Consider the following 17,756-nt stretch of genomic DNA (forward strand, 5'->3'; position numbering starts at 1 on the left):
AGTTGCTTATTGCTGCTGTTACCTCTTGTTGTACGTTCCAAATGATTAAGTAGTATGTTTATGCGTTTGATTGAGGAACACCCACTGACTTACAAATCCTCCGCTTGAACTTGACCGCTCGACCATGTCCGTTTAACTCGTAGCTTTCACACGAGTGTTCGTAAATTATACGTTCGTTCAATTATACAATGGATGACTCGTAAAATCCATATTACGGTCGGCGGGCATAGCAAAAAGCCATTCTATGATATGTGATCGCTAAGTAATAATGCGACGACAGGGACTTACCTGACGCAACATTTCTTGTCTAGGTGCGGACAAGAAAGAGATAAAACGCTCATCCGAATACGCGTCTCCCTCAGCGACGAAATCTTCATGTCTCGTTGTAGCTTCGCGCGTCGGTCTTGGCTTCCCATGGTGTCCGCTTCTACGACGTCATGCGCACCGCGTGGCAAAGTTATTACGCGATATTATATATGCACACTATCCTCCTTTCCGCGACGATCACCGTTATTAGGACCGAGGAGAAATGGGAAGACGCTAAACTACATACATAACGAAACGCCTGCAGTCTGCGGTAGCACGAGTCGCTTGTCCTCACCTACTTCGACGACTACTCCGGCAAAGATTTATGCGGGGTCGAACAGCGAAAGTAGTTGCGACTGGTTCTGCGCATCGAACTTTGACTTCAATTGATTAAAACAGAACTCTTTTTGTGGCGCGAGAAATTAGAAGATTTAAAATTCTCATGCAATACTGTAATGCACATGAAAAATTACTTTTGATTGAAGAAAATCGAAAATCACTTAGATTTATGAGTCAGTCCTAAGCAGAATCGTAAGGCTTGTAAGGTTTGTAAGTATTTATGATTGAAATTGTAATTCTATGTGTATTATAAGATATACGTAAATATCTGCGATTTCTCGTAAATCTTACGGCTAGCAAGAAGCTGCCTGTAAAAATATAGTAGAATAGGAAGAGAAAATAGGATCATTCATCAATCATCTGCATGCTTTAACTTTCTGCGTATTCGAGTTTTATGTATAGATATTTGCGCAATAATGGAAACCGTTTTGATCAAATTTAAATAAAAATCAGTTGTTAAAATTGATTTAGATATTCAAATATAGCCTAAATAATCCGATGCCCGCATCGACCGCATCCGATCTGTCCGAATTAACGATCTCGGTTGGTCTCTTCGATCTCGATCAAGTCTCTTCGAGAAATGTTGCTATCTCTCTTCAGTGAATATCCGTCATACTCGCATGCAACAGTGCTTCGCGCGCGACACAAGAAATCGCACAAACATTCGGCTCTTTATTAGCTTAACAACGCAACATGTTATGGAAGTACAATTATTAATTTCATTAAATTTCTTACAAGATGTGTCATTTTTGCAGCATGCATCGCTGTAACAGAGAAAGTAACAGCAAATTGTTTGATAAAAACATTTTTTACTTAAAATAGAAAATAAAATTCAAATCATCAATTTTCCATGTTTTAAAGATACATAATTGATTATAAAGAATCGTTGTTGCATTTATTTATATATTTTATCATTGATTTTATATTTCGCTCGTTTTTTTACATATTTTTATTCGATTAAATAAATAATGTAATTCTGTCTTAATATGGATGACAATTTTTTTCTTAGAAATTAGCAATTTAAATTCTATTGTTTGCTGATTGTTTAATTAGTATATATGTGATGATGTTTCTGATTTCGAGTCAGTTGTGCCTTAAAGAGAGAGAACATCTAAAGTAGTTAAAAACGTGTGTAAACTTACGTAACGTAAGTGCAAAATATAATATAAATATGATAACAGTACAAATATGATACAGTAAAAATAACTGATAACATTATCAAGAATCTAACAGTAATAGTGAAGTTATAATTCGCTAAAGTTCTGCAATTAAATAACAATTTTTTATGTATAAATATATTTACATGTTTGATATCGTACAAAAAGCAAACAGATTTTTATAAAAGAAATACATTTTCTTTATAATTTTTTATTAATGTAATATCTTTCATTTATGATTTTATTAAAAAAGAGAGAAATATATTTTCAAGAAATACATTTTTTTAGATATTTTTTATAAAAGGTTACAAATGACGTGGTGACATAATAGAACTTTAAATTTGTGTAAAAATATAAAACAATGACAGTGAAGCTTACAACGACGATACGTGAATATTTCATTTCAAATAAAATTTTTTACAGAATCACACTTACGTTCAGCTAACTTCAATAAATCAAATAATGGATGTAAACATAATACATTACTTTTTAATTTTTAATACAGTCCTAATGGGTTTGCTATCGTTCTTACATGCTTACATAGAACCTTATTTATCTAGAGTATTAGTTCGCCTTTTTCTCTATGGGAAGTATAATTTAAAGACCATCCGCCATCCAATAATAGCAAAATTCGAAATGCCTAAAAGGTAAGTTATCTCTAATTAAAGTATATTTTTTTCGAAAATATTAGATAATTTACGATAAACGTATATAAAAGTATTTTCTATTTACTATTCACTGAAATGACAACAACTGAAATAATTTAATTATTCCGAATTTCTAGATATTTTGGACAGTTTTATGCTCTCTATACACCAATTTATTTTATTTTGTTTTGTTTAATTTTAAATAAATATCTTTATAATAAAAGTGTTCCTGAAAGATTGCTTTCATTATTAGATGCAACATTAGGAGCATCAAGAAAACCCTTAGGTATTTATCTGCAAAATTATTATTAAAATAAGAAAAATTGTAAATATAAGAATATATATATATATAAAAATTAGAAAATGTAAGTATATAATATATAATTTTATATAATTTTGTGTGTGTGTGTTTGTGTGTGTGTGTGTATGTATATAAATTTTATATAAATATATATATATTTTTTAATAATTTAATATAATTATATATTTTAATTTTTTATAATAATTTTTGTAATTATTATTTTAGTTCCAGCGGAAAGCACAATTTTATCAATTTTGATTGTTACAATACACGTTGCGAAAAGGGCATATGAAACATACTATGTCTGTGTATATAGTGACACAAGTATTAACATTTATTTATATGTATTTACATTTTTATATTACTTAACGTTAATGTTATCTTTAATAGGAGAATCAGAAGGATTTGTCAGAAGTGAGTATTCAAAAAATTACAGATATTATTTATATTATGTACTCGTTTTACGATTCATACAATCTCTACACAGGTTCGCAAGCGAGTTTTTCCTTCCATAAATTTACAACTATACAATTTATATGTGCATTTATATTTTTATGGTCAACGTATATGCAACTTAGATCGAATTATATTCTTGCGGGATTGCGCAAGAATAAGCATGGCGATGTTGTAACCAAAGAACACAAGATACCGTTTGGTGAATTATTCAATTACGTATCGAGTCCGTTACAACTTACGGAAATATTGATGTACCTAATGCTGTCCGCGATCCTTTGGCAATCTACTACAATTCATTACTTTACTATTTTCGTTATTATGAATCAGGTATATATAAATAATTCTCTGAGCTATTTCAATTAAAATTTTGCTTAACTTAATCGACGATTAATTTAACCGGCAGAATATTTTACAAACTACATAATTTATTATATCTTTATAAGTCAATATTTCCTCCCTATCATTAAAAATTAATAAATGTTAATGAAATACTAGAGTAAATATATATTTATTACTTGATAAATTAATCGCCAATAGAAATTTGATCGAGATCACCCTAAATCTTTTTTTTCACTGAAAGCTAGGAAAATTTCTGTTTTTTTATTTACAGGTCGAATGTGCGATTTTGGCTAACCATTGGTATCGAAACACTTTCAAGAATTATCCGAAAGAGAGAAAACTCTTAATTCCTTACATCTGGTAATTTATTATGTGAATTTAACTTTCTCACAATCAGTACGAAAGAATTAAAAATATATACACTGCTGTCGAAAAGTTTCCGGACAGGAGTATAAGTTGGGAAAATTCGATGTCCAGCCTTTGTAATTTTGAGCCCATTGAAGTCTGTTTGTCTTGTTCTCATGTCGGAGGAGCGATTTTTTAGAAACTGCCTCAAAAGCTAGCTTTGTGTAAACGATCAGTAGTTATCATTCTAATGTTCATGATTTTTATTAAACCGCTATTGGATTTCCGGTAAGGAAAATTTGGTGCAAGCCTTTATTACTGCCGGTACTAAAATTGATTTTTTCGAAACGAGAAATAGCATCTTTTATGAAGGTAAACCGCAGTATTTCATATTTTATGTTAAAATATGGCATGATAAAGTATGAAATAAAGTATTAATTTCTCGATAACTTTACTTTAATACTTTTATATGTATTACGAGATATTTCATACTTTATCATGCCATATTTTAACATAAAACACGAAATATCGCGTAAACTATTGATAATTTCTTGACAATTGTATCTTAATATTTTTATACAGAGAATAATGAGATGACTATATTAATATTAGAATAATGAGATGACTATATTAATATATGTATATTTATATAGTATAATTTGCGTATCAACCGCGCGTAAAATAAAATTTAGAAATGCTCGAGTAATCGAGAATCAGAGAGCACGAGGGAGGGCACAATCGATAATATAGTTGTACTTTGTACACTGTTATTAGTAGTATCAGTTCAACTTAAGGTAGTTGAGATGCTAAGTGCATGTACATGTACATGCCTCGTGTTTTGTGTGCATGAAATCATCATCTGTTGCAGTTATTGATTTGTTTAATGTTTAATTTTAAGTCAGTTGCATTTTGCACAGTCTCTGAATAAGTTAAAAACGTTGGTGTATAAACTTACATATACTTACATCTAATACAGCGTAAGTAAAAGTGACATATAAATAATTACATGATAATATTGTCAGACTCAGTAAGATTATAATTTGCTAAAGCAGTTTTTGTTAATAAATTTTTGGCCCGTATTAGGACGAGTTGTAATGATATTAGCGCGTATTTAGCATATAGTTCACATTATATACTATGAAATTTCAAACTTATAGTTAATGTTTCAACATTGCTTATAAATACGTTCTGAATATGGACTTTTATAAACAAATGTATTATTTTATATGTTCGACATCGTATAGAAAACATATACAGATCTTTATCTTCAGAAGAAATACATTTAAGAAAAAACATTTTAAAGAAATACATTTTTAGATTTTCCTTATAAAATGTGACACACATACAACTGTGTTAATATATAGTTACTTGAATTTGTGAAAAAGAAAATAAAACAGTGACAATGAAGCTTACAATGATGATACGCTTGAGAATTTCTTTCCCTTAAAAAAGAGAGTAAAAATTTTTTACAGGACTATCACACTTATCTGTTCAGCTAATCTCAACAAATCGAATGATGGATGTAAACATAATACGTTATATTTTAATTTTTTTAACAGTCGTGTACGGATCGATGGTGTTATTAATTGCTTATATGAAACCTTATTTACCTAAAGCGTTAATTCGTTTTAGTCTTTATGGTAAGATTAACATAAAGACCCACCATCCTACAATAACAAAAATCGAAATTCCCAAAAAGTAAGTCCCATTTAATAAATTATACCTTAATTATAAACAAGATAATTTACGATTAACATTTATAAAAATAATTTCTATTTACTATTCATCAATTGGAGAAATTACTTTTAACAATTTTTTTACTCGATGTTTATTATAAAAAATAACTTGTTATTAAGAAAAAGTAACTCGTTAACGCAAACGTTACGTTAATAAATATCGAGTTGTTACAATTTCCATTATTTTTGCACCGAATTTTTTTTAGAATGATATCTAATAAAATCTATAGTGATTACGCTTAATCGCACACATAGTTAAACATAACACTGCTTTTTTTAAAACTCACTTATGCATGTTACACACATTTGCATTGTACGTGTATAAAGTAACGATAAAAGTAACAATGATATTCCGTTACCCAAAAAATGTAAGTGCGTTAACATTATTAATAAAATAATACAACGTTGTTATTTTATTAAAAAAGAGTAACTGTAACAATAATGGCGTTGCAAAAATAATATGTTACTTCCCAGCCCTGCTGTCCACCAACGACAACTTAAATAGTTATTCGAATTTTTAGATCTTATGGACAAGTATATCTTATCGTTGGACCTACGTTGATTATTTTATTTTATTTAGCTTTAAATAAATATTTGTATAATGAAAGTATCCCCGAAAATCTGCTTTCATTATTAGATATATTATTAGGTGAATCACGGAAGCCCTCAGGTATTTATCTAGAAAATAATTATTAATTTATAAGAAATTTTATATGTATAATTTAAAATATATGTGTAATAAATTGTACATTTACATTTTTAATGACATATAATATAATATATAAATTTATATATAATTGCTGTGTGATATAATTACATCAAAGTATTATTTATGTAACTGCAATTTTAGTATCAGCGGAAAGCACAATTTTAGCAATTATTCTGTTTTTTGTACATTGCTGGAAAAGAGCATACGAAACATACTATGTCTGTGTATATAGTAATCAAAAAATGAACATAGTTCAATACATACTTTCATTTGTGTATTACTTAACATTTGTGGCATCTCTAATAGGAGAATCAAAAGGGTTTGTCAGAGGTGAGTATTCAAAAATTTACGGGTATTAATAAACAAAAATTGATCGATATATAAAATAACACTAATAAATACACAAAACCATTTTTAGTCAAGGTAAATTTTGATATTTAATAAAATATTTTGCGTGAATTGTGTATAATTACAAGTTTATACAAACTGCGCTTCGATTATTTATCAGTCTTAAAGTACAATTCTAAACTGAAACAACAGTTGTATTGATATCACGAATTAAATTGACAAGCAATTTAACAATATTGATGCTAATGAGCACTTTAAAACAATATAAATTTCTCACAATTTTTATTAACATAATTCGTGTTGGGACTTCAGCTTCAATTTGGGACTATCTTTTAAGACTAGTAAATAATCAGCACACATGAAATAGTAATTGTAAAAAATTCACGCAAAAAGTATTATTAGGATTCACCTTGATCAAATATAGCTTTCTTCATTTACTTGTGTTATTACAGATTTAATTACATTACCTTTTTACAATCTTTACACAGGTTCGCATGCGAATTTTTTTTTACATAAATTAACAGCTATACAACCGATATGTGCATTTATATTTTTATGCTCAACGTATATGCAACTTAGAACGAATTATATTCTTGCTGGTTTGCGTAAGAATCAACATGGAGACGTTGTAACCAAAGAACACAAGATACCTTTTGGTGAATTATTTAATTACATATCTAATCCATTAGAACTTACGGAAATATTGGTGTACCTAATGCTGTCTACGATCCTTTGGCAAGCTTCTACATTTCATTACATTACTGTTTTCGTCATACTGAATCAGGTGTGAAATAATTCTGTGAATTATTTCGATTTTGCACAATTTAATTGATGATTAATTTAACCAACAAAATTATTTACGACAAACATTCTAACTATATAATTTATTGTATTTTTGTAAGTCACAATAAATTTCTTTCTTTCTGTGTATCATTTAAAGATAATGATAACTTTATTAATATTTACAAAATATTACGATAGAATATTTATTACTTGTTAAATTAATCATTAATTAATAAAAATTAATAAAGATTAAATAATTCTCTCTCTTTTCCACTGATAATTAAGTAAATTTTTGGTTTTTTTTTACTGTAGGTCGCACGTGCATTTTTTTCTGATCAATGGTATCGAAACACTTTCAAAAATTATCCAAAACAGAGAAAAATCTTAATTCCTTATATCTGGTGATTTATCATGTGATTTTAACTTAATCTTTTACACAATCAATACGAAAGAATTAACAATATATATGTATACACTTTGCGCAAGGTATTTTAAAAATATTCTACTTTTTAATATTTGTTTCATAGTTCTTTATTAATTTTATGGTTTTTTTAGTTCTAGAACATTTACGTATTAAACTTTTATTTTGTTTTAAAATACTGTTTTTATAAATACAGCTAATTGCGCTAATATTATATTGTAACAGATACAACGTAATATTTTCTAATTTATAATTGTTTTATATTCATAAATATCTATAGAAATTATTAGCTATAAAAGTACTAACAATAAGTACGCTACTTGTATCGTATTAATCGTAAAAAATTATTTTTATATTAAATATGTTATTTTATTTTATATTAGGACATCATTTTGAATACTTTTTTAAATAAACATCTATGTTGAAGAGTATGTTGTTATAAGTCGCTGAACTTTTCTCGATATTGGTTATAAAATTGTACAAACAATAACGTCGTTTTTTTTAAAAAGCTTATTTTGATTTTTGAATCTTTGAAAAAAGTAATATTTAAGATGCTTAATTTAAGTGGGCCACTTTGTATACATAGGGTATGCCATTTTAATTTCCCCAGGCAAATATCTCGAAAAATATACAAGATACGAAAAAATGTTTCAAATAAAAGTTGTAGAATATGAAGCGGGACAAATAATAATAAAATTAATTTCCCAAAAGTTTATAGTTGTAATTAAGTAAATTTTGTGCAAACTCTTGGCGTAAAATTTGCTCGGAATTTGACGACAATTCGAAAGGTGACTGTTTAAATAGGCGCGAGATATTTAACAATTTTATGATTAATTAATTACAACGTTCGCGATATCCAGAAAGTGGTCGTTTAAATAGGCGCAGAAATATTGTCGTTAATATTGTATAATAATGGCGTTAATATTGTATAATAATACTGTCTTCTATTTAATTAAGAGAGCTCTCTCATGCTTCTCTCTGGTAATGTTTTTTGAACTTATCAATACAGAAGAGTACCATATGAAGATCACGAAAGAAGTATACCATATGAAGATCACGAAATTTTCTTCATGTATTATAATCAACTTGCAACAGATGGCGCACAGTTCACTAAACTAATGATAATGTATAACCATAACCTAAAACGGCTGAAATCGCCTATTAGTTAGTTTTGTCAATAAAAAAAAAGTACTTGTACTATGGAGATGTATGAATGAAGATGTACTTGTGTGACTTAATTATTTCTCTGTGTGATACTTTATATAATATACTCAAAATTAATACCATTTATATGGAACGTCAAAGAAGATCGGATCATCACGCAGATAGTTTGCAACTTGTGTAAGACTGAAGGACTGAATAGAGGCGGAGTTTGCAACAATTTCGACTTTCGTTTGGAATTATTATTCCTTAAGCACACAGGAACTTCTATACAGATGCAAGTGCACAGAATGCCTCTACATGAAGCTCTGTACATGAAGTGATAGTCCCATCTAATATTTCAGTATTTTCAAAAGAATACTCCAATTTGCAGTAAGTTGTTAATCATATATGGTTTATATAATTTATGTATACGATAAAGCAGAAAGATTGTCCGCATTTGAATGTTAATAATGTGTTAATATTATATAATGTGTTAATTATTTGATAGACGTTTGTTATCTAGTTTAGTAAAAAATGGTCTTGTTGTAGATTATGGAAACGTCGGACAGATCAACAAAGCCTGCTAAGGTCGCCGAGGAAAGCGAAAGTGTACGTATCTGCAATTTTGTAAAATGGATTTTTTTATTTATATTTGTTTTTTAATTGATTATACATTCATTTGGCAAACGCGAAATCAATTAACTGTCCGTTATCGGTCGTAACGGAACTAATCACTAACCCACAATTCTGTATTTGTGTTTGCTTCAACTTTTATACTAATGTGTGTCATTCATTTGTAAATCTATTTACAATTTCGTTGCACGCAGTGTGACGAGAGTGTCAAAGGCTATGTAGAGCCTAGATTCGAGTGTCCCATTTGTCTAACATGGCTGCGCGATCCAATTTTAACATCCTGTGGCCATAAGTTTTGCTCACAGTGCATTTACACTTGGCTTAAGTAAGTTGTATCTCATTTAATCAAGATTTCGTGATTACGTGTGTAAGTTGACCGGTCATTATGAATTATCAGGAAAGAAGGCGCTTGCTGTCCAGTTGACAGTCAACCTTTGAAGTCTGAAAATCTTTTCCCAGACCTTTATACCACTAGAGAGATATCTCAAAAACGTACATGTTGTATTTATCAGCAATTTGGTTGTCAAGTAAAATTGTCTCCTGTGGATATGGAAACGCATATCGCTCAATGCACCTACAAACAAGATCTTTCGGAGCCTCGAGGTATATTTTATATAGTAAAAAATAGAAATTGTGCTCCTGTTTTCCTTTAATATATTGTTATAATTGTCTGACAGTACAAAATAGCACTAATGCACTGTCTGTGGAGTCAAAATTATGGGATCCACCTTTAAAGAATGGGATACAGGTTGCAGACAAGGAAGAGCCTTCTCCCGATTGGCAACAGTTGCTCAAGTAATCTAAATATGATTTTATAAATACTATGCTTACATATGCTGAAATATACATGTGAAATACATGTGAACGTTATAAATTTTGTTTCTAGAAATTTATATGAAAGGATAGTAGTTTTGGAACAGGAAAATCGGGAGCTCTCTATAACAGTGTCAAATCAGAAAAATCAGCTCGCGGCTATGTGTCTACGAAATTGTAATGGAGTTTACATATGGAGACTGAAATCCTTTCAAGAGAAACTCGACGCTATGACCAACGACCCTCTAAAAATGTTTTATAGCCCAGGTTTTTACACAAGTCCAAACGGTTATAAGATCTGCGCGAGAATTAATATATCGTCCAAGGACCCCGATTGTCTATCTTTTCTTTTGCATATTATGAAATCAGAGAATGACGATGCCTTGGATTGGCCGTTCAATGGCACAATGTTTTTTGCGTTAATACATCCGCAAGATTCAAAAAAGAATATATGCGAAACGACATCGTCGAATCCAGATCTTGAAGCATTCCGAAAACCCACGTGCGAATTGAATAAACGTAGCTTCGGTTACACGGAATTTATACCTATACGCGATGTAATCGATTTTTTGCAGCACGATACTTTAATTTTTAGAATAGAAGTTCACCCAATATCTAAGTCACAGACAGTGTGAATAATCTCTTTTATTTAATTGTATTTCTAATATTTAATGTTTTATTTATTAACATTTAATATTTTTATAGCAGTTGTATATAGATATTTAAGACCTCCATAAACGTAAATTTGGATGATTATAAAAACGGGTCTTTATTTTAAAATTTCTTATCTCTTATTACAGATATGTGAAGTAGAACTTTACAAATTAGAAATATATTCTCGCACATTAACTGTTAAAATAAATTATGATTTTCTTATTTCTTTAAATAAAATGTACAAAAGAAACTTTTTCTCTTGAATTGTGACTTAATTAATTATAAATTTGATGAAAAGGAACATAATCATAAAACACTTTCTTATATACCTATTTATACCTAAAATTGTTATTTGTGGAAGTAATTTGTGCAATAAATAAACTCATTTTCTGTCATGTCATTTAAATTATTATAAATACATCATAAATTGCGACAAACAGAACTTTATTCACAGAACAAATAAATTGCTTTCACGATTATTAGATCATCGATTTAATTTAAATAATTAAATAGAAAAATTATATGGTCAATAGATATTGGCCTAATTTAATTTTATAAATTTTGAACAATTTGTGAAAATGTTATACACTAAAAAAAAGAAAATTGTTAGCTACAATATATCATAATGTGAGATTTATATTAATTAAAAAATACATATACTGAATATCGCTAAGTTATTATATGTGCTAACTCATTGTCTTCATACATAAATATAAAAAACGATAAATAATGTTTCATAAATAATGTTTTTATGTACAATTTAATTTTTCGTTGTTTATATTTATGTATGAAGACAATAAGTTGGCACATATGATAACTTAGCGATATTCAGTATATGTATTTTTAAAGCAGTCGTTTGTGATTTCCCACACTAGACACATACAGACGAAAAGGGTTCCTTATTTATTACGATTTGGTATATTGTTATTTTACATTCTATCTGTCAATAACTTTGTTCAACGAAAAATGATTTTTCAAGAATAATAATTTCATTTTTATGCGTTAAATATAATTTTATTTGCCAAATTATTTTGTCACGTTACAATTATGAGTGTGATTTAAGTTGTACGCAGCACTATTTTATTTTCTAATTTATTTTTATGTTACCTACGTAATTACATGTGATCTATGACTGTTTTGAAGATCTTTTATTATAGACAAAATATATTGTTAGAATCTTAAAAAAAATTTGTTGCGTGGATTATAGTTAAAACAGATTTGTATTATTAATATATGGTTTATTGTATCAAAGTTGCAATTTATATAAGTCATTACGAATCTATCGAATATTTTTTAATTATGTCGCGCGGGAATAATTAATTTAAATTTTGATATTCTTTACTCATAAACTTTTCAAAAAGCATTTGCCATTTTTTGCTCCTATCAGTAGTTTTTGAAATATAAATGAAAGATTTAAAAGTAGCCAGTACAGATTACGATTAAATGATCGCGCGTTAACTAACATTATAATAACAACATAAAATTTCGATAAATTATAATCTTATCTTATTCGTTATATATGTTTATTAAATAGTAGCATATAAATTTTTTTACACGCACATTATACGCACTTTTGTCTAATCATTAGACTATTCTAATCTACTCAGACAGCACAAAATCAGGACATAAGGCTTATATTACATTTGTCCATTTTTTATGTTTTTCGCAAATATATCTTTAAGATATTTTTAAAATATCTTATGTTCCGATTTTGGACTTTGTGTTGTTTGTGCAGAGCATTCTATGAATATCCGAACGCAACCTTCATTTGTGAGATACAAAGATAACTGTCCAATTACAGAGTAAAACACAGTTACATGCTCGCCTGTCCATGAGTCGTGCATCGATAGTGTTTGTTAATGGTCGCGCACTTCACGTATTCATAGACATTAGGTAAACTGGCAGTAAATATCGAAACGCAGTCTTAGGATAGTCAACGTTTAAAAACTACAGGAAACAGTTACTTTCATTCTAATGCATTTTTTTGTTATACAATATTATATTGTTAAACAATATAATTATCACCGAATATTTTCGTTCATTATGTAAATATTATTAATAATCGTGTCGATAATCGTTTATTTCTTTTATGTATTTCATATTTGCATATAGTGTATAAGTATATACTCCAAAATACGTATAGAAATTTTTTATGAAGCGTATATATTATGTTTATTATTTACATTATATATTATAAATTTTTCATAGATTCTATTATTATATCTAAGTCTGTATGTGAGCACAGTTTTCTTATTGGTTTTAAAGTTATTTGATTTTTCGTTTGCATTCTTATGTAAAATCGCTTTTTGTTGTACTTGTTTACAAATTTGATGAGGAAATAAATTTCAATAACTTTTAGAAAAATTCTGTACAATCCAGACATCCTTAATCTTAAAATTCTCAAAATTCGTTTAGATGTATGATTAAATTGCTTTTCGTTGTTGCAGTGACCTGAATGCAAAGTAGAACACTGAGCGTAACTATAAAGTGTATGAAGAACTTTCTAGAGAGAAACTGTACCGTAGAGATTGTCTTTCTAAACAGAATTCACTTGACTTTTGACAAGAATAGACTTCTTATACGCACAGTCACTTGCAATCTGTTATCGTTGAAGTTATATACCAATTAGAAATGGATACAAATATTATGCGCAATCTTTTCATCTTAAACTCAGCGGGTATCATATTAATTGGATTATCGATCAATTTCCTGGAACCTTATTTACCTGCATTGATAAAACGCGGTATACTCTACGGCAAATTTAGTATAAAGGCTCCTCACGCAATAGCATCAAAACTCGAAGTGCCCAAAAGGTAAATTAAAAACTAACATATATATTTTTTCATAAAGATAGGACAATCTAATTTAACGATAATTTATTAAAAATATATATTATTAAAGCTGTGTTAAAGTATCAAATGTATAAGTGTATATTTTTTCATGTAATAATCAAATTTTTTTAGATGGTTTAGACATTTTTATATTTTGTGTGCACCACTGATGACTATTACTCTTTGCTTAGTTTTGTATAAAAATCTCTATAATGGGAGTATACCTGAAATTGTGTTTACATTGTTGGACGCATTATTAGGAACATCAAGAAAACCATTAAGTATGTTGTGCTTAAATATTTTTTTGAAAATATGCACTGAATATTATTCTGTAGACATTTTTATATATAGATTTATAATTATTATTTTTAGTATCAGCAGAAGATGCAATTCTGGCTATTGTCATATATAATATACATTGTTGGAAAAGATTCTATGAAACATGTTATATTAACGTATTTAGTAATCAGAAAATACATATATTTGTTTATTTAGTCGGACATATACATTACATGGGATTAATTTTATGTATACTAGGCGAATCCGCAGGATTTGTTAAAGGTATATTTTCAAAATTTTGCAAATATTAAGTGTTCTTTCTATCATAATATGCGATATATTTTATAAATTACGTATTATATATATATTTTTCTTTTTATAGGCTCGCATGCGAATGTGTCCCTGCACAAAATCACAACTGTAAAACTAGTTTGTGCATTTATATGTTTATGGTCGTCATACATGCAATTAAAAACTAATTTTATTCTTGCAAAACTACGTAAAAATACGCATGGTGACGTTGTATCCCTTGAATATAAAATACCATCTGGTGGACTATTTAAGTATATAGCAGGTCCATTGCAATTATGCGAGATACTCATATATTTAATGCTGTCTATGATTCTTTGGCAAGCTTCTACATATCATTTTGTTACTCTTTGGGTTATATCGAATCAAGTAAGAAATTGAAATCACTAAGAAATATTATGTTTTCTTAAAGTAAAAAGAGGTAAGGCTAAGTACACAAATTACTTTCTTTTCAGGTGGAATGTGCAGTTTTGTGTCATCGGTGGTATCGTAAAACATTCAAAAATTATCCAAAAGAGAGAAAGATTTTAATTCCTTATATATGGTAAAACTCATTTTTAAAGAAATTTATATATTAATTATTGAAAACAGTATTATTCAATAATTGAGGGACTTACATTAGTCCGCTGCAACAGTGAACTAAATCACATTTTGTAAAAAACGGAGTAAATAAACTCTAAAATTAAAATATTCATGAGAAAATACATTTGTTTCTACCAGTATCACATATTTGGCTACACCGTGGGTTAGCCCATTGTTACAGCAAGTCCTTCAATTTAGATATTTATTTATTTATATGCATACATTGAATAAATAGGTTCAATAAATTTTCGTCCTTATATTAATTTAAATACATATTTCCGTATACTACCTTTGTTTTATTATACAATAAAAGTATTAAATATGAATTTTTTTGTGTTACATACAATATAATGAACATGATACAACATTTATAACAATATAACTCTTTACCTTCCATTTGTAAAAAAATCTTCCTAGTTTTGTATTTCATATCGAAATGCCGAATATTTTTCTTAAACAAATAATGTACGAAGTTGTTTTTCCTATACTTAGCTTAGTTACTTGAACAGTAAACTGAAACAGACAAATTATTCTTCCCTGGGATACAAATGTAATGACAATTCTTATAAATATTCAAATATGAAGCATGATAATATTATTGAATTCTTTTAATTCTTCAAATAATATTATCATGCTTCGAAATGTTAAATTTGCTTATAATTGAAGACAAAAAATCTATAACACATACCTATATGGATAACCTTGAGCCTTGGTCCTAAACATCGATAGTAGAAGACTAAAGAAAATTGCGACGAATCCCGCACCTATCACAGCTAGTATTTTGCGTTTCTTAACGTCTCCTTTACGAGCTGCAGCCTCAGTCATTAAAATCATTCCTAATGCCACTGCCCCATCTTTTTAATATATAATTAAGGTTTATATCGCAATACATGAAATGTATACGAACGAGTTTGTCTATACATTTATGTAGACTGCTTTTCATGAAGTAATTTCTGAATATAGAAAAAGGATACTCATGACCAAAACAATATAGGTTTCCACTACAAATTGTCCTTGAGAAGATCCATGAATATAAGCTATATGGCCGTTTGGTGATTTGTGAATAAAAGGCGGTGCTCTGATATGATTCCACATTTGTCCAGAAGTCATACTTATGGCAAAGAACTGGAAGCACAAGTAAATCAGGATTCATTATTTGTTATGATAAAAATTAAAAAGTAATAGAGTAAAAATATATATTTACCGTGGCGCAGAATCCCCAGAGATTTTTGTTATAAATGAAGTCCAGGTTGTTACGTCTCATGTACAGACCACTTATTATGATAACCACGAGAATTCCTACTCCCACTGTGCCAGAGTAATTTGGTGGTCTAAATACTCTGATCTGTAACCGACAATAAGATCACAGTATTGCAAAAATCTAGTAATCTAATAAAAAAGTCATATTCAATGGATATCAGTTCGACCTTAATACTACAACAAATGCGATGTGACGCAAACGACTGTGCAACGTTACCTGGATATCTGTGCGTTCACCAATCCATTTTGCTATTGCTTCCGCACCGAATCCTACTCGCTGGATGTCCATAGTGTCGGCGGCTTTTGGTTTACCTTTGGGTGGGAAATGCATGTATACTGGTGCAGTATTCAACTTCATCTACGATAGGAGAAGATATTCATATTAATCATGTATCTTCGTACATCCGTGTATTTTCAACTTACCAGCCGAAAGACGTCTGACCCTTCGTCAAAATCGATAGAGGCAAAGAACAGCTTGTTGGTATGCACTGGAGAGAATCGGAAGGAATTAGCTACTATTGTAAATTCGTCATTGGCATGCCTAGAAAAAATTACAAATTGAAATTATCGAACACATATTATACCTAGGCTTTCTTCAGCAGTTCGACTCGTTCAAATCGCAAATACAAATCAGCTCACCTGCAAATCTGACACTGCCTCTGAGGCGCCATGGCGGTAAACATTACTATAATGGAATAATTCCTCGGAGGAGTCTTAATATACTGTTTGAATTTCGACCCATTGAATTTCAACACCGACTTTTTACTCGCCATCTCCGTCAGATGCTCCACGCGCTCCGCCAAGGAGATGCCACCTTGGTTCTGTAAGAAGATAACAATGGTCTCAGAACCACATTCTGGAGGCATATTGAAAGATCTGGCCGGTCAACGTGAAGGAGCAAAGGGCAGGACGTTCGAGAGGAGCCCTTACGTTTTTCGTCCTGTACTGACAGGTGACATAGCTCAGCACGGAGAGCAGGAGCAGCGCGGCGCAGAGCTTGTATCTCATCGTGAACCGGAGGTCTGATGCGCTGCGCGAAGTCAACAGGCTCGAAAACTCCACCGGCGAAGCATCAGCGGCCACTGGCTATCATACGGGAGTAATGTGGAGTAACTGGAGCGCGATAACGCGTTGGGCCGAGTCGCCGGATACACGTGGCACTCGTGTCGCGCACGTATTCCGCGAATATGCGGGCGAGCTCGATCCGAAAAACGACGAGGTTGGAACTCTCGGCGACTCGGGCGAGATGTCAGGTCGACGAATCGAACACGGAGAACTGCACAGCAGTGCCAGTCCTTCCTGCCGCCGCGTTTACAACACGCGGCTCTCGTGCCCCTCAGGGCGCCGTTTCACGTGGGCGCTGAA

The 17,756-nt window shown here is 30.1% G+C and overlaps 5 protein-coding genes across 8 annotated transcripts; 4 read left to right on the forward strand and 1 right to left on the reverse strand.

Annotated features, from left to right (window-relative positions):
* Positions 1 to 1,621: 1,621 nt before the first annotated feature.
* On the forward strand, positions 1,622 to 4,281 carry LOC105456184 (polyprenol reductase-like). The gene is made up of 6 exons (XM_011700036.1): positions 1,622 to 1,792; positions 2,226 to 2,449; positions 2,587 to 2,735; positions 2,976 to 3,164; positions 3,238 to 3,533; positions 3,817 to 4,281. Exons 2-6 carry the CDS (start codon positions 2,265 to 2,267, stop codon positions 3,907 to 3,909), a joined length of 912 nt encoding a protein of 303 aa, XP_011698338.1. The 5' UTR covers positions 1,622 to 1,792; positions 2,226 to 2,264; the 3' UTR covers positions 3,910 to 4,281.
* A 382-nt stretch (positions 4,282 to 4,663) lies between these two features.
* On the forward strand, positions 4,664 to 8,098 carry LOC105456185 (polyprenol reductase-like). Of its 2 annotated transcripts, none has more exons than XM_011700037.1 (6): positions 4,664 to 4,867; positions 5,363 to 5,588; positions 6,148 to 6,296; positions 6,477 to 6,665; positions 7,172 to 7,467; positions 7,779 to 8,098. In XM_011700037.1, exons 2-6 carry the CDS (start codon positions 5,404 to 5,406, stop codon positions 7,869 to 7,871), a joined length of 912 nt encoding a protein of 303 aa, XP_011698339.1. In that variant the 5' UTR covers positions 4,664 to 4,867; positions 5,363 to 5,403; the 3' UTR covers positions 7,872 to 8,098. The 2 variants fall into 2 exon arrangements, with proteins under 2 accessions (XP_011698339.1, XP_011698340.1); XM_011700038.1 differs by having other exon boundaries at positions 5,450 to 5,588.
* Positions 8,099 to 8,912: 814 nt separating this feature from the next.
* LOC105456187 (TNF receptor-associated factor 6) lies at positions 8,913 to 11,525 on the forward strand. The gene is made up of 6 exons (XM_011700041.1): positions 8,913 to 9,420; positions 9,580 to 9,639; positions 9,858 to 9,988; positions 10,061 to 10,266; positions 10,341 to 10,458; positions 10,550 to 11,525. Exons 2-6 carry the CDS (start codon positions 9,583 to 9,585, stop codon positions 11,109 to 11,111), a joined length of 1,074 nt encoding a protein of 357 aa, XP_011698343.1. The 5' UTR covers positions 8,913 to 9,420; positions 9,580 to 9,582; the 3' UTR covers positions 11,112 to 11,525.
* Positions 11,526 to 12,417: 892 nt separating this feature from the next.
* On the forward strand, positions 12,418 to 15,241 carry LOC105456186 (polyprenol reductase-like). Of its 2 annotated transcripts, none has more exons than XM_011700039.1 (6): positions 12,418 to 13,175; positions 13,578 to 13,943; positions 14,094 to 14,242; positions 14,334 to 14,522; positions 14,623 to 14,918; positions 15,005 to 15,241. In XM_011700039.1, exons 2-6 carry the CDS (start codon positions 13,762 to 13,764, stop codon positions 15,095 to 15,097), a joined length of 909 nt encoding a protein of 302 aa, XP_011698341.1. In that variant the 5' UTR covers positions 12,418 to 13,175; positions 13,578 to 13,761; the 3' UTR covers positions 15,098 to 15,241. The 2 variants fall into 2 exon arrangements, with proteins under 2 accessions (XP_011698341.1, XP_011698342.1); XM_011700040.1 differs by having other exon boundaries at positions 12,418 to 13,023.
* Positions 15,242 to 15,406: 165 nt separating this feature from the next.
* LOC105456190 (tumor suppressor candidate 3) lies at positions 15,407 to 17,584 on the reverse strand. Of its 2 annotated transcripts, none has more exons than XM_011700047.1 (8): positions 17,322 to 17,584; positions 17,031 to 17,212; positions 16,815 to 16,932; positions 16,609 to 16,749; positions 16,336 to 16,476; positions 16,106 to 16,256; positions 15,820 to 15,985; positions 15,407 to 15,668 (listed from the first exon to the last, which is right to left on the reverse strand). In XM_011700047.1, exons 1-8 carry the CDS (start codon positions 17,397 to 17,399, stop codon positions 15,659 to 15,661), a joined length of 987 nt encoding a protein of 328 aa, XP_011698349.1. In that variant the 5' UTR covers positions 17,400 to 17,584; the 3' UTR covers positions 15,407 to 15,658. The 2 variants fall into 2 exon arrangements, with proteins under 2 accessions (XP_011698349.1, XP_011698348.1); XM_011700046.1 differs by having other exon boundaries at positions 15,407 to 15,644; positions 17,322 to 17,580.
* Between the last annotated feature and the right edge of the window lie 172 nt (positions 17,585 to 17,756).

Source organism: Wasmannia auropunctata, unplaced genomic scaffold, assembly GCF_000956235.1.
Source record: "Wasmannia auropunctata unplaced genomic scaffold, wasmannia.A_1.0 LD335737.1, whole genome shotgun sequence".
NCBI lineage: Eukaryota > Metazoa > Arthropoda > Insecta > Hymenoptera > Formicidae > Wasmannia > Wasmannia auropunctata.